This window comes from Meriones unguiculatus, chromosome 8, assembly GCF_030254825.1.
Source record: "Meriones unguiculatus strain TT.TT164.6M chromosome 8, Bangor_MerUng_6.1, whole genome shotgun sequence".
Taxonomy (NCBI): Eukaryota; Metazoa; Chordata; class Mammalia; order Rodentia; family Muridae; genus Meriones; species Meriones unguiculatus.
Genome location: NC_083356.1, coordinates 18235988 through 18261140, shown reverse-complemented (window position 1 = coordinate 18261140; position 25153 = coordinate 18235988). Strand labels below are relative to the sequence as shown.

The 25153-nt window shown below is 53.6% G+C and overlaps 1 protein-coding gene across 3 annotated transcripts in view; it reads left to right on the top strand.

Annotated features, from left to right (window-relative positions):
- Mpped1 (metallophosphoesterase domain containing 1) overlaps window positions 1-25153 on the top strand; it is a 74384-nt gene that overhangs the window by 47070 nt on the left and 2161 nt on the right. For all 3 annotated transcript variants that reach the window (XM_060388920.1, XM_060388921.1, XM_060388922.1), the window contains exons 4-6: window positions 4691-4916; window positions 20642-20757; window positions 23142-23255. In XM_060388920.1, the coding sequence (XP_060244903.1) occupies window positions 4691-4916; window positions 20642-20757; window positions 23142-23255 (456 nt within the window). The remainder of the gene's footprint in view (window positions 1-4690; window positions 4917-20641; window positions 20758-23141; window positions 23256-25153) is intronic.

Below are 25153 nucleotides of genomic sequence, written 5' to 3'. Positions count from 1 at the left end.
CTTAGCCTTCTACTCTGTCCCATGAAGGGCATGGCCTCTGCAGGTTGCTAAACTGCTCTTATCATCTCCTGGGGACTGCAGCAAAGTAGGCCAAGGCTTGGGCTTCTAGCAGAGTCCAGCTTCAATGATCATGGGCTCTCAGCCTAGCACACATTTCGACAGTCTGACCAAGGCCTCGGTTGCCTCTGGCCTGAGGAAGTCAGGGGAAAAGAAAAGGCATTTGGACTTGTCAGCCACCCTGTGCCTAATCAGCTAGTTAAGTCATCCACTGACTCTGAGCTGTCGCCAGCTGGGACCTTCCAATAGCTGCCTATTCTGGCTTCCTGCATATAACATTCATTGCTCCACGGGGTGACGGTGTGACCTGGCTTAGATGATGTGTTCCATGTCTGCCTGTGGAACATCATCCCTGCCACAGGGGTCAGGAAACTGTCTGGGCACCAGAGGCTCCCTGGATGTAGGCTACCACAGCTTCTCTGCTGTGGGTAGGGGCAGGGGCTGCGGTGGGTGAGTGAGGGGCACACTCACTTCTCTGTGTGCAGTTAGGGGGTGGGAAGGTGGTACTATATAAGAATGCCTTTACCATGGGCTTCTGGTTGGTGAGATGTTCTGGGCTGTGGGACTGGAAGGCCAACTTGAAACGGGGCGCCATAGCCCTCAGACAGAGGACGGAGGCTTCGTGGAAGTGATGACCAGGCCATTGAAGAGCCTTATTTTGATCTCCATCCTTTCTGTTTGCTAAAGAACAGGGAGGACTGAAGGAGGTTCGCAGTTAAGATGGCTGTAGGAAGTAAGTCTGGAAGCCATCCCCTGGCAGGAATGGTTGGAGGGCAGGAAAGATCCAGAAAGATGGAAACCTTTTTGATGTGAAGGAGGCAATCAGTGCTATCTCAGGATGGACTGACTGAGAAATGGATCCCTCCACCCATCTCTCCATTCATCTACCCATTTACCTCCCCACCCATGTCAGCATGCATGTAAAACCTACTATATACCCTTTCAACCACTCACCTCTGCTTCCCTACCCAGCCTACCTATTTAATCAGCCACCCACTCACCCACTCATTTACTCTTTCCCCACCCACCAATCCTCCCTCTCACTATCTACCCACCCATCCATTCAGTACCCATCTGTCCATCCATCCATCCATCCATCCATCCATCCATCCATCCACTCATTCACCTACCCAAATACTCACTCATTCATCCATCTGCCCATGCATGCATGCATGCATGCATCCATCTGTCCATCCATCCACCCACCCATTCACCTATCTATCCATCCACCCACTCGCCCCTCCTCCTACATATCCCCCAATTCACCCGCCCACCAACCCACTGAGAGACAAGGTGGCATGATTGTTCAGAATGTACCTCCAGGCCATCACAGGAGTGCCAAGAGTCTTCTGTCCTCCAAGTTTTTCAGTCACCCCCATTGCTGACTTGCCTTATTGCGTAGGCAAGCCAAACCATTTCCCTCTGATGTCAAAAGGGAAGAGAAATGCTTAGAGTCTGTGTAGGTCACAGACAGCTGGTGAACTGCCAAGTGCCATTGACCACCTGGACAGATGTACTCATGGCTAGACCTGCCTCTCAGAAAGGCAGTGCTTCCCCTGACACCCATCTCCTTGAAGGGAACAGATATATGAAGCTGTCACCCTGGGAAGGCACAGCTGTCTCCTGCTGCCTGGCCTTGGACACGGAGGAGGATGATACTTTGTGCCCTGTCGTAATCCCTGGAGACTGCTTCTCTGCTCTCCTTGCCCGCCTGTGGGAACTTCTGAGGGGAGCTGACAGCTTCCTGCACACCCAGTCCCCAGGGACTCACCACTGCAGAAGCAAATGGAACTGTGCAGTTGGCGTAATTTGCTGATTTACTTAAGTAGCAACCCCAGTTAGAGGCATGACAGAAATCCATTAGTGCGGCTCCACCCCCCAGCTTTGCCTGCACGGGAAGTGGAATGGATGGGTGGTGAGAAGCGGAAGCCAGGATGAGTCAGGAATGCAGGCAGCCAGTGGTGGCCACCCTGTCTGTCCATCCATTCTCTTGCCACTTCCTGGCTTGGTCCTTGTCCTGTGCTTGGGGAAGGACTGAAAAGGCTTCCAGGCTGACTCTGAGGGTCTGTTGGCCTTGAAGGGCTCCGAGTCAGTGGCCCAGAGCCACTGAGTTAGTCAGTATCCGTAAACCATCCCTGCGCCTGAGCTGTGGGCCCCTCCAGTCTCTTGGCTTCAGCTCAAGGTCCTCAGATGTGGAGTGGACTTCATGATAGCAACCTTAGATGGCTCTGTAGGGGATCAAGATCTCGGTGACACTACAGTTGCCTGAGGTGGGCTCCAGGGTCAGGTGGTCTGTAACGCTCCTCCCTGCGGCTCTGCCCACTTGATCCCCAGCTCTGGCAAGCTGCCCTTGGATCACAGTGTAGCTCTCTCACAGAGCTGCAGGTGGCTTTGTTCACCAGACTTGTGCTGGGAACAGAGATGGCTGGAGCTAACATGGCCACTCCCCTGTTTCTGGGCTTTCTCCCAAGGGCTAGGTTACAGTAAACCTCGGGATGGTGCTTGGTGGTGGGGAGTCATATATCCCATGGCCTCATTGGAAACTCCCAGGCCAGGGCACAGCTCCTGCAAGGCCCCAAACCCCAAATGCCTATGACAGTGGGCAGTACCTCAAAAATGAGTGAATTAGACTCTGAGATGTCAGGACTGGTGGGGACTGGAGAAAACGGGCATTTTCATCCTGTCGAAGGGGGTACGCAGTCAGCACTTCATTACTGAGCCAGGATCACCAAATGTTAATAACCGTATAATAGTAATGATGATAGAATGATGAGAGATTTGGGGGAAAAAAGACAAAACACACTCTTGTACTCCAGGTGTGGGTATATGCCAGGAAGGGGAAGCGAGAGGGTGAGTTGGCCTTAACTGTCTTTCCGGTAGTCGTGTAAATGATCTAGAGGCTTCTGAAGCTCTACCTTCGAAGGTTTCTAAATTCTTTCTCTCTGTCTCCCTGTCTCTGGCTTCGGGGGTGGGGGGGGTGGGTTCTGAAGTGCAGTAGATAGGTTTACTGTTGATAAGATGAAGCCCTGGGTCATGAGGGTCACCCAGGTTGCTGAGAGTTGTTTTCACTGAGAATGAAGTTGATCTCTTTGTTAGTGAGATTCCCAGAAACTGCAGGTCTCCCGTGGAAAGAACTAAGGGAACATTCCAGGCCACACGCACAGGCTTTGAGCCCAGCTCACTGTAACTTTAGCATTACGATCTGAAGTCTGTGTGAAAGGGGCACCGGCTATGTTGGCAAACCTGATCCTCAGGTAGTGAGAAGCTTCAGCCAGACTCAGTGGGGGAGGAGCTTCTTCCCATTCCCATGCCCTCTCCACCCTAATTTTTCACCTCTCTGTCTTGCCTGGGTTATGCAGCAGGGAGTTCATGGAGTCATGCGGTATCACACAAGGCCCTAAGGCTGACCTGCCCATCCTGGCTCTCACCTGGGGGTGGGAACAGGCTTCTTCCCAGAATGCACGTGGCAGCTGAATGTCAACACAGTTGTTGAGTCAGGTTCCAGATCCTGAGCGTAGGTTACCGAGAAGACAGGAAGAAGAGCAAACTTGGTTCTCCTAGGCTGTGTGTGTGTGCATATGTACATGTGTGTATGCCGGGTGTGCACGTATGCAGTGTGTGTGTGTGTGTGTGTGTGTGTGTGTGTGTGTACATAGGTCCATGTCATTCCTCAGGCACTTTCTGTCTTTATACTTTAGACAGCAGCTTATCAGGTAGGCTAGGCCCACAGGCCAGTGAGCTCAGGGACCCACCTCCCTCTGCTTCCCTGGACTGGGATTACAAATGTGTGCTGCTAGGCCTGGATTTAAAAACAACAACAACAACAACAACACAGGTTCTGGGGCTGGAGCAAAGCAAATGCTTCAACTAAGCTAGCTCTGCAGCCCAATATTTCTTTTTCTTTCTTTTTCTTTTTTTTACTCAAACCAGGGTTTCCAGAGCACAGCAGCTGAGGCAGAGGGCTGAGCAGTGGGCACGAAGGAAGGGCAGGGTGACTGGCTTTCTCTGGGCTGAGGGGGTGGGTGGGCACCACTGGTCACTCTGAGGCTGTTACCCTCCTCTTTTTTGTGACATGATTGTGTGGTTCTCGGGTGTGAACTTCACAGATGGCATCAGGTCATAGGGTTCAAAAGACTGGGCATCCCCAGGCCTTGTTTTGGCTGTGAATTCCATGTTAGTGCTGCCCAGCGCTGGGTTTTTCTGAGAGCAGCGTCTCTGAAGCTTTGAGCTGGGCTTTACAAAGAATTTGCATGTATAGACTGGGGAGCATTAGCTGGAGGTAGAGAAAGCCGAGAGACCCGTGGTAGCTGGGGCTGGTGGCCCTGTGAGGATTTCTTCCAGCTGGAAGCAGCCAGAAGGAAGGGAAGCAGAGAGGAACAAGGCTGTGCCCTGCAGCTTAGGTGCCGGGAGGATGTTGCCCTTGGGCTCAAGGGCTGATGTCCAGTAGAGGCCACGCAGGCAGAGCCAGAGGCAAAGATTGGATCACGGTCTCCTCCGATTCAGACCACAGGCTGGAGCAGTGAGGTCTCCCCTCTGATGGATTGCAGTGGCTGTCCCCAGCGATCTCCCCTTGATGGCTCTGTGGCTTCCATAATAGCCGCCAGCAGCCTGCTCTGTCATGTCCACCCCGCAGGCAGCCTGCCCTACGAGTACAAGATCGTGATTGCGGGCAACCACGAGCTGACCTTCGACCAGGAGTTCATGGCTGACCTCATCAAGCAGGACTTTTACTACTTCCCATCTGTGTCCAAGTTGAAGCCGGAGAACTATGAGAACGTGCAGTCACTGCTGACCAACTGCATCTACCTGCAGGACTCGGAGGTCACGGTGCGTGGCTTCAGGATCTACGGCTCCCCATGGTGAGTGTGCCCAGCCCTCGTCTTCAATACCCGTCAGGGTAAGGCAACGGGTGGTGGTGATTCTAGTCTCCCAGAAGTTCTCAGGGCTCATGTCAGGAGGCTCAGGGCCAGTGCAATGAGGACAAGAGGATCTGGTACGTAATCTTGTCCCTCTCACCCTCTGTTTGACCAAGGCAGGCCACTGTCCTCCCCCAGGACCTCAGTTTCCCCATCTGGAACCAAGGAAGGGTAACTCATTTATATCCTCTGTGCTATCTGTTTTCCATGCAGGAAGTTGCTATTGTCTCCAAATCACTGACCACGATGATGATAAAGAAACTGAGGCTCAGAGAGAGTAAGGACCTTCTGTGATGACACAGCTAGTCAGGGGAGGGGCTGCAGGGATTTCTTTCAAACAGGAACCTCTAGCACTAGCCCTTTCTGCCTGTCTTCTGTTTACCACAGAAAGGTGTACAGTTGTTAAAAAGACAATCGATCCACCTAACTGAAGGAAGACATTTGGGATTGTCAGGTGGATTCACTGATGCGCACCCCTGTGTGGGGTACAGCAGCTGTTTGAAAACAAATGCACGGTGCTGAATAAACCTTATTCTGATGGAGACATGTGATGGAGTGGGCCTTCTTTCAGAACTCACCTGGCTGGGTGGTGCTCAAAGTGACCATGGGTCCAGAGTAGCTTTGTGATGGTCAGTGTGTCCACGACAGTGGTATTGACTGTGACAGTGCTGCCATGGACACCGATGGTGACAGTGAAGATGGTGACAGTGATGATGTCATAACGGCAGCTATAATGGTGATGGTGGTGCTGATGATGGTTATAATGAAGATGGTAATGGTACCGATGATGGTGCTGATGATAGCTGTAATGGTGGCAATGATGAAGGTAATGGTGGTGATGACGGTGATGAATGGTGATGTGATGATGATGGTTATGATGGTGATGATGGTGATGATGAAGCTGATGATGATGGCAATGTTGATAAATAATAATGGTGATGATGATGAGGGTAATGGTGATGATGATAGTGGTGATGATGGTTATGATGGTGATGATGATGGTGATCATGGCAGTGGCGAGGATGGTGGTAGTGAGGATGATCAAATGATGAACAAGATGGTGGCCATTCTGCTACTGGCTGTGGCATCATGTGATTAGTCCATGAACCAAAACCTCCGCAGTCCTTCCGTGGGGCTGATTTGTTATCTAGCTTCCACAGATCTATTGGCCTGGGTGTGGCCACAGGGTGTGAAGTGCTGGCAGGGTAAGAGGAAGCTCCCAGAGGAGGTGGATGACCCCAGCCTTTGAAGGCAGGGAGGCAGTGGCACTGAGTGGGGACATAGGCATCTGCAGGGTAGAGGGCTCCTGGTGAGCCCAGTATCGCTGGGAAGCCCTGGGCCATGGTGTTCGTTCGATGGCCCCTGGTGACTGAGGCTGAGGTAGGTTTAGAACCTGTCTGGATCCTATAAAGCCCAGGGGAGAAGGGGCAGAGCCAGCCTGACCCATTTTCCTGCTCCTGGAGGAGCCTGCTGTCTCTACCTGGGGCTCGTGGTGCTCATGGGTTCGAGGTACTCTCCTGCTGCTTGTGAAGGGTTTTTGGGCACTCAAGGATGTGAGGGACTTGAAAGCAAAGACAAGGAGGTGAGAAGGTGGCTGAGGCTGTCTGACAGGCTGCGGAGGCCAGTGTGGAGAAGCCAGCTCATGGGATCAGTCATCAGGGGCACATGCCGGAGTGTGAGCTAAGGCTGGGGTCCTAAGGCCAGCACAATCTGGGCGGGGCAAAGATGGGGTGGGGCCATCAGGGTGAGAGGCAGAGGCTCTGAATATGAGGTCAAGAATCAGGACTGGATCTCTTTGCTTTGTGGTTTACAAACTGCCCCAACCCCCCCCCCCCCCACAGACCCCTCCTTAAATAGAGGTTTTGTAAAGATTAAAGGCATGGTCTAGAGACCAGAATAACTTTAGCCTTATGGTTTGTAGGCTGTGTGACCCTGGGCATCACTGGGGGACCTCTCTGTTCCTTAGCTCACTTTCCTATGGAATAGGAGTGGCAGTGTGCCCTCCTCCAGTGAGTGGCTATAAGGTACCAGAGGGCTCCCCTGAGCTTATGGCAGTCGCCATAAGTGCTCAGAGAATGGAGACCTGTTTTATATGCCTGTGACAGGGATGCCCTTCCTACATGGTCTAGTAGGATGAGGGGAGTGGAGAAGATGGACAAGGCTCTCAGGGTCCCACCACCTAGCAGCCAGGATCACCGACATTGGGGCTTCCTAGGTGTGTGGTCCTCTGTCCAGGGGAGGTCACACCCATCACTGAGGTTGGCCATGAGGATAAGGCTTGGGTGAGGCCAGCTGTCAATTCAGCTGTCATCCCAGAGGCCCCATTTCATTTGTGGCTTTCATTTGTGACATTACTGGCCTCTTTAGTTCCTGGCTGCTCCCAGGTCCAATGAGCAACAGGATCCTTTCTTCCTCACCACAGACCTGTGTCAGTGGGAGCACAGACTGCTCAACAGAGTAAATGAATACGGTGTGTGTGATAGGGATGGGGGAGGACGGTAAGCTGTTTAGCTGTGCTCCCGAAAGGGCATGATGGGATCCAGGGTGCTCCCTGTTGGACTGGGCTTTAGAACGGGTACAAAAGGAGGGGTGGCTCAGGGAAAGGGACTCTCACATTTCACAACCCGCGCTATGTACCAGGCTTTCCTTGGCTTGGTGACATGAGCATTCCCAAGGCCATTCTGCGTGCATAGCTCTGCCCATTTCTTTGGGGCTGGGAGCAGCCTGACGAACTGACAGTATTTCCCTACACTCAACTGAGATTGCTTGGATCTGTTTCTGTGGTACTGGAAGAATTGAGCCCTGAGAGTTGTCCCCTCCCCTCTGGGATCTTCATGCTGGTGAAGCCGGGTCTCTGGGAGTGTGCCTCAAACACAGGCTGCACAAACCTAGGCGCCACTGCCGCGGCCCTGTGACTTTGGGTAACTGTGCCTCTGTAGTTCCATGGGGAAATGGTGCATTCTATCAGGACTTGGGGTCAGTGTGGCTCTGTCTGCTTGAAGACCTAGAACAAGGTAGGTACCAGTAGTGGATCATGTTTCTTGTAACTCATGTTTGGAAGCGGGTTAGCTCTATGCCAGCTGAGGGTTAGGCTAGCATCCACCCCCATTTTGCAGGTGGGCAAGAAGAGGTCCAGGTGGGCACATGGTTAAGCCAGGGTTACCAAGGCCCCAGACTCCTGGCCAGCTCCTGGCAAGCTCTGCCCTCTCTGTAGTTGAGATCATGCAGTACTTTTCTAAGTACCACTTGGGTTTCCTAGGGGACACGGAGGGCTGAGAATCATCCTCTTGGATCATCAAGTCACCCACGGGTATTTATTGAGAGCCTGGCCCCCATCGAGCCCTCTGGACTTGGTGGCAGCTCACCACTGCAGACACTGCCATCTGAGTTTTTGCCCTGGTGGCAAATGATGGTCAGCAGCTGTCCCCTGGATTCAGGAAGAAACCCTGGAAGTTGGGGCCATGGAAAAGCACCACAGAGAGCGCCAGGAATTAAAGAGATCACAGAGCTAAGGAGGTGGGGGTTGGTGTGGTGTGGCTGTCACAGGCAAAGGCCAGGAGGCTGGAGAGGGTACCAGGCTTGTGGGCACTGTAGTGCTATTTCCAGGCTCTGAGTGAGTCACGGTAAGAGACAGCAGCCACAGGCTGCCGGGCAGCCTGGGTCCTTCTACTCCTGGGTCCGTGACTGGCAGCCCTGCCTTCCCCCAAGCTACTGGGAACTAGGATTTCCAGAGTAACTGTCCCTCCAGGGAGGGAGTGCGTGAGGGCCACTGCCACACTGAGATGGGTGCTTGGGACCTGCTGCCTTCTGGCGGCTCTTTTCCAGGGCAGCTTTATGGATCCTTCCCCACTCTGCATGTGTGCATGCGGCTGCACAACTCAGGGATGCTCACCTAGAGGGAAGCTGTGTAACTGCCGGGCCGTGTGTACCTGTGGGTTACAGGTGACCTCCCTTCTCTATTCCCTGGTCTCAGGAGGCCCTGGGGGCAGCCATCATGCTCCTGCAAATGAGGTTTCTGTGCGTCTTGTCAGTGTTCCTGGCCTGGTGAGCCAGCCCTGCCACTGAGCTGCACCTGCATTGGCCAAGCTATACAGCCTCCCTGAGGCTCAGTGTCTGGCCAGCAAATGTGACAGTGACGTCAGGTCACAGCATAGGGATGTACGTTACTCCTCCAGGTCCTTTTGGTGGAGAAGGGACCCTCCGTGGCTGGTGTCCTGGGGATGCCAGAAGCCACACACGTGGAGTGGAATAAACCAGCCCTTAAAAGTGTGTTCATAGCTTCAGGACCTCCTAGCCTGGCTATGGACTCCACCCAGACCCGGGTGAAGTACGTGGGATGAATCCTGCCCCCCACCCCGCACCAGCTGTGTCCTGAGGTTTGAGGTAGACACGCTCAACCTCTGGTGAGCTACCCCCAGGTCAGCGCATGGTGGGACAGACAGACTGATGGTTCTTGAACACAGATGATTCAAGACATGCCCAAAGCCAGCCTAAGCTACAGGCAGTCCCCTCCCACACCCCCAACCCCTTTTAGACTCCCTTCCCAGGTGGTTTTTTTGTCAAGTTGATGATTAAAACTAACTAGCACACACTGCCGGGGTTATTTCTTTCCCCTGGACATATTGGCTGATGCAGGGAGCTCAGTGACCTTTCCAGCGTGGTTTATGCCAACAGGAGGTTGGGATAGACTACACAGCATGGGAGGGAATAAGCAGGGTTGTCACCATGGTGGGAAAAGTGTCATATACAGGTCCGCAGTATGAGAGCCCATGTGGCTTTAACAAACAGTGATCTGCCTGACGCGAGGGGCGTGCGAGCAGGGGTCTGCATGCCGGCAGAGATTTCAGGTAGCTGCCACACCTTCCCGCTTCTACATGGTGAGTGCTGGGGATCCAAACGCCACAGAGCCATTTCCCCAGTCCTCCGATCTCTTCCGCAAAGTCGGTTTGCCAAGTGACATCCCCTGCCAGCCATTGCTCACCTGTACCTCTGCCAGCACTTGGAACTTTAAGGCTTTAGGTTTTACTCACTTTTGGGTGGGTGCTGGTGCTGGGGTGAGGTCTGGAACCTTGCCACGATTTCTGGCTACCCGTATTCCTCTTTTAGGAAGTGCCTCAGTCTTTTGCCTAGTCAGTTATTTGGGGGCGAGGGTAGTCTGTCTTTTGGTTGGTGGTGTTGGCGTGGGGATGAAATTTGGAATCTCATACATGCTAGGCAAGTTCCCTTATACCTGGGCCGTCCCGCTGGCCTGTTCTTTCTCTTTCTTACTGGTTTCTCGAGAGGCTTGACGTGTTCTGAGTGGGAGATGAGTCACTTAACCCTTGGCAGGTCGCCTTCCATCTTGATCTGCCTTCTCCTCACCCACAGAGCCATGAGATGAACAGAAGCCCTAGATTTTAGTGAGATTAAATGTCTTTGTACTTTTCTTCCTGGCTTCCTGGGTCCTGTTGATGGGATCTTCCCTCTCTGGATCAGAGAGATTCTCTCTCTTGCTCCCCCAGAAACACGCTGTTGGCTTTTCAGGCTTGGGCCTTGGGGCCCCTGAGAATGGTGACACTTGGTGTGGGTAAGGTGTGTGTGTGGGGGTTATCATCTGTGATTTTCCTTGTGGACACTCTTTGGCAAGCACCATGAAGAGAAAATTCATGCTCGTCTCTGCTGCCTTGACTCCACACCAAGTCAAGGGTCTGCCCTAGCCCCTCATTCTACTAGCTCATTCAGAATGGGACGGGAGTGTCTTACATCACCCTAACAACCAACTGATTTCTTCAATATCACCTCTGCTCACTGGAACACTTGCCACCGGGGCCTTCTTCCACACACAGTCTCTCTGTTCCCAACTTCAGAGCCCGATAGAGCACCTGGCTTATGTTGTTAAATGTCTCTTGAATGGATGAGTGCACACGTGGGAGGGTTCCAAGCAGCGAAGAGTCCACTGCAGCCCCTTCCCGGGACTGTTTCCTGTGTTTGCATCTTCCTGTGGCCTCTTCTTGACATCAGCACCTCTGCACTCCCTAGGTTCCTGCTCCATGCTGGACTCTGAACAGCATGGCTGGACAGTGCCACCTCCTGGCTTACCACACTGCCCACTGTCCCTAGTTCCCCAGACTGAAGGCCAGATGGCCGCTTTCCCATGCCTTTGACCTGGGCCTGCTTTCCTCCAGCATCTGGAGGGTAAAGGGGGGAGGCAAAAATCTGGGGAAAACCTGCCTCCCTCGTGGGCAGAGTGACTCTGTGGGACTCTTGACACATTGCTGGTCCCTTCCAGCTGGGCGAATGTCCATCACCCAGAGCATCTCTGGGGGCAGAACTAACAGCACGACGAGGAAGGAGTCAGCTTTTTGCAAAATCCTGCTTTTCTTTTTCTTTCTTTCTTTTTTTTTTTTTTTTTTTAAATCCTGCATATATACCCTATTCATTTATGGGTTTTGGATGCATTTTTTGTTCTCATTTAACTAAAAACGGCCTTGATTTTTTTTTTTTTTTAAGAAAAAGAAAAAAAGGAGTGAGGGAGAGAGTGGAGTTGGCACGCAGCAGGCCCATCTGCTCTAATTACTTCTGGTATTTTGAAAGAAGGGAGCTAAACCTGCCGAGACACCGAACTTGGGGAAGCGGCTGCGGGGCCTGTGCCGTGGCGGCTGGGCTCAGCTATTGATTTTGTGCTTGGCTGGGCTGCCTCCCATCAGAGCTTAAGGAGAGGATCTCTCTTGTCTCTAGGAGCCAGGGCGACCAGCCGAGCACTCTGCAAGGCTGGACTGAAAACCCAGGCTGGCGTGTGGGTGCCGGCAGTGTGACTGTGGTTAGAACCTGGGCCTTGTGAGCTGGTGACACAAGGCGTCCCCTTGCCCGTAGAATTCAAAGAGGCCAGATGGAGACATGGCCGGACACAGAGGTGGGGGTCGCATCACGCTGCTGGCTGGCTATGGCCACCCGGTGCTGGGAGATTGGATAACAGAGGTTGCTTTTACTTGGCTGATAGCCGCAGACAGCATGTCTGCAGCCAGGCGTGGAGCAGTGACTGCCTGGTGGCCTCTGGGGTGGGGGAGGGGGAGCAGGCTGGGGGTGGGTACCCACGTCCTCTTTGATGTCCCGTTCTCCTACTTCCTACGGTTAAGTAGGCCTGCTGCACAGCTTGGGGCAGGAATGGAGCAGCCTGGGAACGCTGTCTGTCTCCGACGGTGCTTAGGGAAGCCTGTCGACGTGACAGATGTGTGTCCTACTGCAGTCCCCAGGACAATCAGTGAGGTTCCCCAACTCTGCCTTACTTTATAGATCAAAGCACTGAGACTCGGGAAGCTGTGTTCTGGAGGAAGTCTCCACAAGGATCAAGGGGAGCTGGGCCAGAGAGGGAAGCATGGCGCCCTCGGGATAGCCACAGCGAGGTGCCGCTTGAATGTCCTTCGCCAGGGGAGGAGCACAGTATCGTGTCATGAGCCCACCCTCCTCCGTGCTTCCTCTCCTTCCTCCATGCCTCTGGCCAGAACTGGTTCAATGTCCTGGGTGTGGGAACAGTGAATCAAGAGTATTGCCCAGGTCTGAGTGTCTTGCTGCTCCGAGCTAATCTCCACCACTCTGGCTGTCTATAGGTTCAGCTATGGCTGCCCGCTGGTGGAACACAGTGAGCCGGCTATGCCTACCCAGCTCTGCCTATGGCCCTGGCTACATCCCACCTGGCTTCCAGGAACCCTTGTGCGTGCCTTCTTGTCAGCTACCAGCTCTGCTGTGTGCAGGGTTGGGACCTTGTGTGAGTGAGGGGCCGGTCCAGGACCCAGCGTCCAGCGTTAGGCACAGCCATTGCCTTTTCTCTTAATAAAACCCTCAGCAACCACATCTCTGGTCGTTCTCTGGTGTAATGGGCTGGCAAGGTCCTGTCTATTGGGACTCAGAGTAGGTTCTGGGTAGTCCAGTTAGAAGTCATAGCCCTGTTTGGTGCAGAGCCCAATTTAGGGGGTTGCCCGCCTCAGTCTGCGGTATCTTGGCTTGGGGCATCCTGACTGTAGGCTGGGGATCCACTGCTGGAGGTTTGAGCTCTGGAGTCTCTGGTAGAGTACACTGTAGTCAGGAGGTGAACTTTGTAGCCTACTGTTTTATTGAAGCTCTCGGGACTTGAAGAAGGCTTGTCTGAAACCTGTTCCCTCCCCTCCCCTGGCTTGGTGGCCTCTTGCTGTCTTACTAATGTTAAGTGTCATTCCTCTGAAGTCTCCACACAACATTTGTCTTGCATCTTTGGGTGGCTTTAGCCTGAGGTTATGGCCATCACAGCTTATTCAGGTGACTGAGGCAAAGACTACCTCTCCTCAGCACCCGGGCAGGCCACCAAGTGGCTCCCCTGACCTGCTCTGTCCGATCTGTGTCCTGACAGGCATCTTGTGCCACAGGCGGGCTGGAGATGTGGAGGTGCTGAAGGGCTGGCCTGTGATCTCAGCCCCAGGCAAGATGATACTTCAGCTGGGTGCTGGTGTGGGTAGCCTTCCCCGAAACTGGCCTGACCCTCTGGTGGCCACCATGGACAGCAGAATGGGCTGGGCTTCGGGCTCCTACAACCCGGCGCTTCTCTTATCCTGCATACAAGAGGCGAGGCAGATGTGTACCGAGCCGTGGAGGTGGTCGGCAAGGCTACCTGGTAATGTCTGTCATTGTTTGCAGGCCACATGCAGTCAGGAGCCACATGTCTGTTCAGGGAGCTGTCTACATGACTGGCTAGGCTTGGGTCTTCCCTAGGAGAAAAAAGTGCAACCCGTGAGACCCACACGGGAGCCAGCAGCCCAGGGCACAGCCCAGGCCCCCAGAGACCCTGTCTGTCAGCCACGAGTGGATCCACGGCCGTCTCACCCCTTGCCTCTCCTCAGCATCCTTAGCACACTGTGCTGCAGTGGGATCTGAAGCAGGAAGAGAGTCCACGGCTTCTGGACCCTACAGGGCTGATTGTGCACGTATCTGTGCACACACGAACATTCAATACATATGCAGGCCTACACGCATGTCCATATATTCAATAAACACTCAAGCCTGTACACACATTCATGATACACACATGCTTGCACACACATACACGCAAACACACTTTGTGTAGATATGCGTAGGTGGAGTAGGGAGGTGCAGATGGGCACAGTCCCTCACACAAACACATTATCTGTTTGTGTATGTGCCCACATGCCCAGGTGGACTAGGAAGGTGCACTCAGGGACACACACAGACACACACACACACACACACACACACACACACACACACTCACAGACTCACACACACACTCTTCTTTTCCCTTCTCCTGTCCGCATCTCTGTCTCTCATCCTGAGCCACTGCTTCTGCATTGCCCCTGTCCTCTCTAGCAGGCTGCTGTGCGCCTGCTTCCTCTCCCACTCAAGATTAACGCCTGAGATGAATCTTCTGCCGTCCCCGCACAGAGCGCCAGCAAAACAAAAGATGAGCGATTCCGCATATCGGAAGGGTGGGGAAAATTAATTAGGAATGACAAGAGGGACCCACTCTGTAATGCTCTGCTTTCTGCTGCCAACCTGCAGGCTGCAGTTGCCGCCCCAGCAAGGTGTATGGGTGTCAGGACACTGGGCAGCTGATGGGCCCTGCCCACTCTCCAGCAGCCTCAGGCCATACTGCCTACTACCTGTCCACTTTCCCCAGCGCCTGGCTCCAGCATGCCAGCACCCAGGGGACAGAGGGGACAGCCGACTTAAGTGTCTGTCCTAGTGGGAGGTGGTATGCCTTGTAGGTGGGAAGTCTGCACTGTGCTGGCTAGACCCTGGGCTTGAGAGTGGCCGTCCTATCCCTGGCCTCTCTGAGCCTCGCTTTTCTCTATTACAAAAGGGGATGACAGCCTAGTTGGGGTGCTAGGGGCTTTGAGGGGCGACTGGGGCCAGTGACAAGCGGCGCTTTCATCTGAGACACCATTTAGCTGTGGCTGGCCTCTTGGGAGCGGCTTCGGAAAGCTTGGCTTCTGTGGGGCTGATGGGGACATCCTGCAGGTGAATTGGCCTGACAGAGATGGGATCTGTGCAGGATCCTTTAACAGTTCAGCAACAGCTGCATCAGCTTCCAGGCCTGAGCCACTGTGATGAGACACCGGAGCCCCTCAAGAGGAAGGAATGAGAGTTCTGGGGGCCTGTCTCCTGCAAAGGGCTGCTGTGCTGTGTGAGAAAGTCCAGTCCACCATGGAGGCAGTGAGGGTCCCTGGGGGTCAAGCTTTCTGGGTACCAGAGTGCAGGTGGTGACCCTGGGATCCAGATGCTTCCTTGTGAAATGGGCACACTCTGCCACCTGGGTGGGCTCCCGAGAGGGCGAGGAAGCTTAGCAGCTGGCAGGCGTCCTTGCTAGAGTTGTCTTTTTTTTGGAGCTTGACTGGCAGGTCCTAGGGCAGGGCTCCCACCAGGAGGGTGCTGAGAGGAGGGCGCTAATGCGGAAGTTCTTCATACCTGCAGCCAGGAAGAGCGCCTGCTGGCTTGTTCCAGTTTTCATTCATCTTTCATCCATGTACTCCTTGGACAAACCTTCCCTAAAGGGCCATCCAGGCTCAGCCCTCTGTGGGGTATAAGAACTTGGAGGCAGATCTGAACACTGGAGCTGGGCTGGAGGGGGTGACAATGGGCCATCGAGGTGGGTAGGGGGAAACCTGTGGCTAGGGAGGGAGGTGCTCAGGAGACACTTCTGGAAGAGATGGCCTCTTTGAGTTGGGCCTCATGAATATGGGAGGTTAGGAAGGACCTCCCACGTGGGCACAGCAGGAGACAAAGCCTGGGGATAGGCACAGGGTGGGCGAAGCCAGTGACAGCCAAGGCTGTGGGGGAAACTTCCTGGGAACCTAAGCTGGATTGTCTCAGTCAACTGGGATAGGGTCAAGGCCCTGTGTGCCAAGCCTTGAGAATGGCATTTGTCCTAGAGGCAGTGGGGAGCCATCGAATGATTTGGAGGGTGCACAGGGACCCTGTGAGGGATGCGAGCTCTTCTTCCCCTCGTCAGTCAGGCTGAAGGCTTCTCCCAGGGAGCCTGAGGGAGCTGCTCAGGCAAGAAGTGTCTGTGGAAGAGAGAGCTGGTACCTGGCTACCCCCCCGAGGGGGGGTTCTTTGCATCAGCCACCAGTTTGGACATGGAATACAGGTATCTGGTATCCTGGAACAAATCCTCCTCACTCCTGTGTGTCCTTAGATATGCCACTTGGCCTTCTCTAAGCTCACACTTCCTTGTGCCTGAAAAGGGCGACCTCCCAGCAGTTTTATCCCAAGGGTTAACGGAGCAAATAAATGTGGAGGGTGACGAGATAGAAGGGTGGTGTTTTTATCACGTTGGGTTGGAGGAGAGAGTCTGGCTCTGGACCAGCACTCCAGGTGCTGAAGTACTCTACCCTGGCTATGCCACTTAGGTATGGCTCTGCACCCCCGCTTCTGCATCTGTGGGAGCCATGGCGGCAGACACCTCCCAGGATAGGTGTGAAGACCGAGAGGCCCCCGAGTTGCATCTCTGTAGATACTCCCTCAGTGTCTGCTCCCAACGTAGCTCTCTGGCCTGGAAATGCCTTAGGGTCAGGTCTGCTTCACCTGAGGCCTCCACTGCCCAACGCTCCAGGCCTGGGAAATGGGTTCAGCTGGAGGTCACTCTGCTCGGCTGAATCCCTGGGAACATGCCCAGCCCGGGGCTGAATGCTTGCTCTGAGGAAGCAGAAACCGGGACCGGGAAGGCTCTGTTTCAGCTGCTTGTTGTAGAGGATTGCCTGTAGCCCCGTCAGCTGTCAGGGAGCCCAACTTCATGCTTCAGGGGTGCCCTGTAATGATTGGCCATGAGGAGGTCGTTTATATTGGCTAAGCGGGCCTAATTAGGTTTGATCTGAAGGTTAGCAGAGGCGCACAGAATTGCTGTTAAGGGGTTAACCTTGGAGAGATTACGTTGTATTCAGCGCTCTGTTAAAGTTTGAATTAATTTTTCCCATGGGTTTGCTCACATTCTAATTTTCAACTAAATGAGACATCTGTTTCAGAAAAGGAAAATTTGCTCTGGTTGTCATGGCAACTATCATTCTGTAAGAAAATTATTCCAATGGTTACTTTAGAACAGAAAGACAGAGATTCAGGACATAAAGCCGCCTTCGGCTCAGTCGGAGTTCTGAGGGACCACTCTCCTGGGCTACAAGATGCCTCGGATGGTGAGACCCATGGAAAGATGGAGGTGGTACCAGGCCTGGGCATTAGGCTGTGGTGGAAGTTGATCCGGAGGCTCTTGGGCACCGCGGCTGGCATCATGGCTGGAGCATTCATGGGTGGTATTCTAAAGTCAGATGGCAGTGAGGGCCAGGGCAGTGTGGGTGTCCTCCCTGGGAAAGGCCGGGCAGCTGTACAGATCCATACAGAGAGCTGGTCACTGTGGTTGTTCACAGTGCTAGCTTTCACTGGACACAGAGGATCAGTGCACCCCCAAACGGGACCCCAGGAGGCTCCAGTGCAGGCTGTACATTGAAGATGGTCCCTCCTTTGTCTCTGGGGCCAGCAGCAACTGATGGTTCCTGGCAGCCCAAAGGCCTCAATGAGGCCCTTGGAGTTTGCTCAGGCCTTGCCAACTGACACAGCCACCCAGAACTGCACACCGCCCAGAGAAAGCCCTCACTGAAACCACCTCAGAAATATCTTCCAGAAACTTCCCTACAGTTTCTGCCTCCCCATGCTTCCCAATTCTAATGGTAGCTAATGGCATCGGGGCCATTGCCTGTTTGGAAATATACTCCTGAAGTCTGTGGCTGTATCCTTGTACACCCCTCTTCCTCCATGTTGCTACCCTCAGGGGTCAAGCCTGGGGGAGATGAAGGGCCAGTCTGTGGCAGAGTCAGTATGGCTGACCCTGCTTGGGTGACATCCCAACCTGTCAAAGAGATGCAGGCAGCAGCCAGACTTCCTAGAGTTGAAGGCTGGCTGCTGCCCCTGACCAGGAGTAAGGCAGTAGCTCGCCTGTGCTTTGGGGGTTAGGGGGAGACTCATGGCCCCCAGGTGGGTGGGGTGAGACAGGGAGGGAAGGAGAGGTAGCAGACAGAGGGAGGATGGGCAGCAGAACTGTTCCAGGCTCGATGCCCTGCTTAGGTCTAATTCCACACCACACTCTGTCTGGAGTGTCAGGGAGTGTGGTCCTGGGGTGCGGAATGGCTCCTCTGGGTATCCCCACCAGAGTCAGTGTCCAATTTTCCCTCCAGAGCAAGGCTCTGTGCAAGGTGCTGGGTGAGGGGAAGATGGCGGGCAGGAGTAGCCTGGGCTGAGGCCCATGGGATATCTGCTGTGTTTCTGAGAGCTACCCCCGAAGTGGCTCAGGAGAACTAATGGGTACCCTCTCACATATCGACGAGGCCTCGTTCTGCCATGTAAATATTTGATTACATTCTTGAAAAAGCGAGGCCTGTTTGGAAGACAGCACCAGACATACACTGAGAGGCTTCCAGGCTACTGAGGTCTTTCTGACCCCTGACCCCTTCAACAGCACAGCTCTGAGAATGCTAGACGGTGCTTCAGAAATTGCACAGCCCAGGGAATCCACAGAGCCAGGCTGCCAGTACTCACCAAAGACCTCACCGTGTGACAGGGTGGGTGGCTGGGGGTGGGGGGTGGGGGTGGGGTGTTTTTAGTTAAAATGCTATCAAGCTGAAGTTCCCTTTCTGCTCTTAGGCTCTCTGAGGTCTCCTATCCTGCTTCCTCATTAGAAATGCTGCCAGCCATCAAAAATGCAGTTCAGAAAACCTGCCCCAAACAAAGCCTTACACCCGGGCTTTGTGGTTGGCTCTTGGGAAGGGTCCGTGGTGACAGGCGTGATGGTGATGATGGTGGTAGTGGAAGGGACAGGGATAGTAGATATTGGTGATGATGATAGTGATGGTGGTTTTAGTGAGAAATGATGAAGGTGATGGTGGTAAAGATAATGATGGTGATGGTTGTATGGAGGTGATGGTTGTGTGGAGGTGATGGTGGTGACGAGGTGTTGATGGAGGTGGCAAGGTGGGTAGATGTGGTGACAGAGATGGTTAGAGGTGATGGTGATGGACTGTGATGGATGTGATAGGGGTAGTGAAAGTGTTAACGGTAATGGCTGTGGTGGAGGTGATGGTAGTGACAGGGATGGTGATTATGGATGTGGTGATGTGGATGGTGGAGGTGATGAAGGTAATGATGGAGGTGACAGAGATGGAGGTGATGATGATGGAGGAGAGCTGGATGGTGGCACAGTGGCAGAGCATGGAGTTCTCATTGTTGAGCAGTGACGTCTCTATTTCACAGAGAACTCCCAGCCCAGGGCTCCTGAGGATTCAGGTGTCTGCTGGTCATGGTCAACCTAACTGTCTTTAAACTCACCCCTTGCTCAAGGTGACACAGGTGACAAATGGTGAGCCATCCTAATCTCAGCCAGTTTGACTCCAGGGCTCCCTTGAAGCTGTGTATAAGAAGACAGAGAGAGAGAGAGAGAGAGAGAGAGAGAGAGAGAGAGAGATCCCTTCAGAAGATTGCTTAGCTTTTTGCATGTGGACAGGAGCTGCTTGAGTGAGCATATCCCTATCAGGGCCACCTCTGTCCTATGCTTCTCTTCCAGTGGCCGATCCCAGCCTAACTACTGTCCCCCGACAGATGCTTGGGGATCCTTTGGGAAAGGTAGCCGTTCTGAGCCTGGGCCTTGATCCCTGGTTCTCCTTTTACATACCTGGAGTACAAATCCTGGCCTCTAGCCCAGGGACAGGCCACCTTCTCCAGGCGAGGCTCTGGAGCCTGCTCCAGGGGGTAGAAGAAGCAGGTGTAGCCACAGCTGCTGCCGTTAAATGCCTGGGGCTTAGGACTCAGGACTGGGGTGGAGGAGGCTGGCGTGCTCTGCCTGGCTCTGGCAAGCTTCCCTGGAGGCCTGTGTGATGAAGGACCAGCCTCAGCTTTGAGGTGCTGGTTATGACACAAGGTACCAGGGCTGGTCAGTGTCCTGATCACAGTGGCCAGAGGCTCACACAACATTTATCTGCCCTCAGGGCTGGGGTCCGACACAGAAAAAGGACCTTTGACCTTCAAGTGACCCAGAGTGGCCACCCATCCTTCACACACCCAGGTCCAGCTCTGCAGGCTTGATGGTGACAACAGCAGCTCTGGGTCTGAGAGTGAAGGCTCCACTGGCCCTGTGTCACCCAGGCATCTCCCCTTCCTGTGCAATACCCAGCAAAGACCCCAGTCTTACAGGTCAGAGCCTACAAGGATAGGGCTGGGAGTTCTTGAACGAGGTTCTGTGGAACCCCTGGGACTGCTAAGTAGGCCACTGTTGGTGGCTGCCAACAGTGTAGAGCTCTTGTGTTCACAGGCAGATGTGCAGCCATCTTGGCCAAGAGTAGGATTCAGGTGGCAGCTTCGGGCACATGAGGGGTTGTGGGGGCAATGCGTGGCCTTAACCAGCTCACAGTGTGTGCTGGTAGGCAAATCAAAGAGCTGCCTGCACCGCCCGGCTGCTGCTGCTCCTGCTCCTGGGGTCTGCCTCCATTGACAGCAGCTGGTTGCTCTTCTTGTAGAGGTCCTCCAGACAGTCCCTGTTCCATTTTGATGGAGCTTCCGGGTGCCAGGCTGGTCCTCATGGCTGCCTGGCCTTATGACCTGTCCCCTTCTCTGTGACTGCGCCATATTCTTGAGACCCTCCCTAAAGCCAACGTCTTCTCTCCTAGGCAGCCCTGGTTCTATGGCTGGGGATTCAACCTCCCTCGAGGCCAAGCACTGCTGGAGAAGTGGAATCTCATCCCGGAAGGTGTTGATATCCTTATAACTCACGGACCACCCCTGGGTAAGGCCTGTGGTCGGTCTCTGGTTCGTCTGCCCAGGCTAGCGAGGATGCCTGCCAGTTTTGAGGATAGAGGGTCTTTTGTCTGGGGCTGTACCCAAAGGAGCCCTGGGTTGGCCTTCTGGGTCTAACCTGCTGGGGTGCCACTCTTAGCAAGCCCATGTCCTCAGGGCTCAGGCTCCACCTCCCGATGTAGACCTCTACTCTGGTCTGAGCTGAGGCTGTTGCTCACCTGTTTCTCCTTCTAGGACCCACTGGCTTCGTACCTGGCCCCTGCAGCCTGCCCCTCTGCTTTCTTTCTAACCTGCCTCCCAGTTCCCTCCTCCTTTCTCTAATAATGCCAGCAGTTTTCAGGACTTGTATCTTTGACTACTGTGGCCTCGCTGCCCTCCAATCTCAGCCACCTGTTCCTACCCCCTTTGCAGTGGAGGAGGTCCTGAGGCCCTGGGCCTCTGCTCGGACAGCACAACATGAGGGTGACATGCCTTGTGCCCCTCCCCCACAGGGCCTCAGTTTCATCTGAGCCGTGTGGGTTCTGTGGCCTTCCTTCTCCTCCTCCTCTCTATTTCCTGTTTTCCTCCCTTACTTCCTCCATTTTCTTTTCTTCCCTCCTTCCTGATTTCCTCTTATCTTCCCCCCTTCTACTATCCTGATTTATCTCCTGATCCATCTACCCATCCATCCATCTATCCACCTATCCACCTACCCACCATCCATCCTCTACCCATGAATTCTCTACCCATCCATCCACCTATCCATCCATCCACCCACCCATCCATCCATCCATCCATCCATCCATTCTGTATCCATTTATCTATCCATCCTCCATCCATTCTTTATCAATTCATCCATTCATCACCTTTCATCCATTCAGCCATCATCACCCATCCTCAATTGTTATCTTCCATCATCCATCCATCCTCTATCATCCATTCATCTGTCCTTCATCAACCATCTGTCCATCTCTCAACCACCCATTTACCTGCCTATACATTCACCCACCTTCTCACCATCTATCCATCCATCCATTTATCCAGAAGCCATATCCTTTGGCTCCCTGCTCTCCATATGTCCTGTTCCAGTCACAGAGCACACTGCACACCTCTTTTGGGACTGCACATGTGCACCAGGTGTCCCAGCAGGTGCTAATGGACTTCATTTCAGATTGCAGTCACCAGGACAGTTGGGATGATAGGGAACCAACCCCCCCAACCCCATCTTGGCCCACACTGCCATGGAAGGATGGGGCCTGTGTGATTCCAGTTCCTAGGGCAGTGCTTCTGACAGCTGGAGGAAGCCAAAACACAAGAGACACGAACCTGTCTGTGCACAGTCTAGGAGCTGTGGAGATTAGGACCTAGCGCTACTGCAAACCCCAGTCCTGCTCATCACCTACTGCCTGTCTCTGCCTCCTTCTCTCTTCTCCTCTCCCTCCGAGAGGCTCATACAGGCCGTGCTGTGTCTCAGCACCTTTCTCCTGGTGGAGCTTGCTGGGCACACTGAGTCAAAGCTCTCCAACCCTTGCTGATGACTCTATAGCTTATCTCACCCACCCAAACAGAGAGGAGCCAACAGAAACCTGATTGCTCACTGGAGTCATCAATTATTCTTCGTTTGTGTAGCCATGAAAGGATAATAAGCCACCGCCATATGGGGCTGCTCTAGGAGGCTGGCGGCCAACAGACACAGCGGGCACCGTGAGAGCATGTCTCAGCCAAGGAAACTAGCTTTATGCTTTTGAACACCTCCATCCCCAACCCCGCCCCCCCCATGTCTCCCAGGCTGGCCTCAAACTTTCGAGATAGCCAAGGATGGCTTTGAACTCATATTTCTGCCATCACCTTCCCTGAGCTGGGATCACAGCCATGCACTATCTCATCTACAGTGCCCCAGAGTGTCATGATAGGCAAGCAGTCTACCAACAGGGCTATGCCACGGCTTCTGCTAGGTTTTCTAGAGAACATCTCTGAACTGGAAATTCCCCTCTGAGACCTTGCAGGCTCCGCTTTGCTTCCAGCCACTGGGGTACCATGGACTCAGTTTGCTCTTCTCTGCAGTGAGAGGCTAGAAACAGCCACTGGAACCGCTATGGGCTCCAGTGGTTATTTGCACCTGGGACCAGGTGCCCAGCCTCCTCTTGTCTCTTGTAAAGAAGTCTCTTACTGAAGCCCTGCCAAGGAAAGGCAGATTGGGCTTCCAGGGACCGCCTCATAATGGGGCTTCTCGCTCAGTCAGGGCGGGTTCTGGAGCTCGCTGCCCTGGGCAAGGGGAACTATGTTGGAGCTGTAGCATAGGACTCCAGGTCCTACCCAGTCTGCACTAACAGATACGTGAGGTTAAAGATGCCCACTGGCCTCCCTCAACACCCTTGTTGTCTTCTGGCACAGGCTTTCTAGACTGGGTGCCCAAGAAGATGCAGCGTGTGGGCTGCGTGGAGCTGCTCAACACGGTCCAGAGGCGAGTCCAGCCGAGGCTGCACGTCTTTGGCCACATCCATGAAGGTGAGTGGGAAGGCAGGAGGAAAGGGACCCTCACATGGCGGGGGAGGTGCCTCTAACTGGCCCTTTAGAGGGGCTTCTTGTCTTCCTTAAATCCTGCTCACTAGACCCCTCCCTGACTTCTGCAGGAAATAGCCCACATCCGTGGTCCATGCCTAGGCCACCTCACATGCTTGCTGCCTTGGCTAATATGGAAATGCTGGCTAGGAGAAGGTGAACTCACTGGAGTGGTGGGGATGTCCTCGCTGTGGGAAGGCGGCTCCCAGTCCTGACCACCCACACTGCCCACACAGCTGTCCCTTGCACCCCGGCTTACCTTCTTAGTCTCAGATGTTCTTCCTTCCTGGAGCCCGGTTTCAACATAGGATGCAAACCCTTGCTGTTGCTTTCAGACATTTAACCTGCCTGTCCCAGGCTTCACAATCACATCTCTGACAGGAAACACGGTGGCTGCCTGAGGTGGGGTAAGGACTGATAAGGCTTGCCCCCAAGAGTGTTTACTGGTCGGCTGACCCTGTCTGTTTTTGGACCAGGGCTCCTGGGCCCTCACAGTGCCTTCATCTAATAGTTTTCTATCTTGGAAGTAAATAAATTCTAGCCATTTCTTGAGCATCTCTGAGTGGTGTTCTTGGGGGTCAAGAGAGCAGAGCACACATGTCTCTGGAGAAGCTCCCAGATTTCTGGGCAGCAGCCAGGCAATCAAAGGCAAAAGCATGCGAGCTCATGGGGGAGCTCAGAGACAGTTATAATACTGCTTGTCTTCTTGGACCTTCATGTGTGTGTGCAGGCCAAAATGTATAAGGTTGCTTAGGGCCAAAACCATACCCCTGCATATTTGTGTAGGCAAAATGGAGCTCCAGAAAAGAGCAGGAGGGTGTCCTTTCTGGTGTGAAGACAGTCAGGTGGGAGAAGGGATTTCAACAAGCAGAAGTGGTGGAGAGAGGAATTTGACAATGGCAGCTGGAGTGATTACGAGGACAACAGAGATGTTGATGAGCGTCACAGTGGTGATGACAGTGTTACAAAGATGGTAGTGTTAGTGACACCAAGGTAGGGAGGATAGTGATGATGTCATGGCAGGGCAATGCTGGTGATGATGAGGGTGGTGGTGATGATGGTGATAGTGGGGTGGTTATAGTGACGAGGGTGATGACTGTTGATGTGGTGATGGTACCGATGGTGTTGATGACAGCGGTCATGAGGTGGTGGCGTTGATGGTGATAATGTGGCTAGGGAATGAGGATTGGCAAAGAGGGGGTGGAGACTCATAAAAATGCTGATGTCATGGTGATTAACAGCAGCATTGGGGATGGTAATGAAGGTGGGAGTGATGTAGTCCAGGGGACAGTGACGACTGATGATGTCATGGTGATGATGGCAGTGATGAGATGGCAACAAAGATGGCAGTGGGTGCTGATGGTTACCATGACACTGATGGTGTTGGTGATGATTTTGTTGGTCAGCAGGATGATGATGTCATGGCAATGATAGCAGTGATGGGGATGATGGCAAGGACTATGACACTGATTATTATGAGGCTGCTGATGTTGTTGCTGCTGCTGGTGGACATGGGGATGATGACAGTGATGGATGGCAATGGTGGCTATGATGATGTGGTGATGCAGCCTGTGGACATAGCACCTGAACACACCTGATCGATCACTCTGATGATTTGGGTAATGCTGACAGTGGTCACGGGGACCATGCTGCTGATGGCACCATGATGACGATGCTAATGCTGAGGAAGGTGACATGAAGATGATAATGACTTACTCTGTGCTTTTCCTGTGACATGCACTGGCCCGAGCACTGCATGTGGATGGTGACCTCACCCAGTCCCCCTGGCAGGCTCAGAACCACTTCCCGTCATCATTTCCATTTGACAGATAAAAAGACCAAGT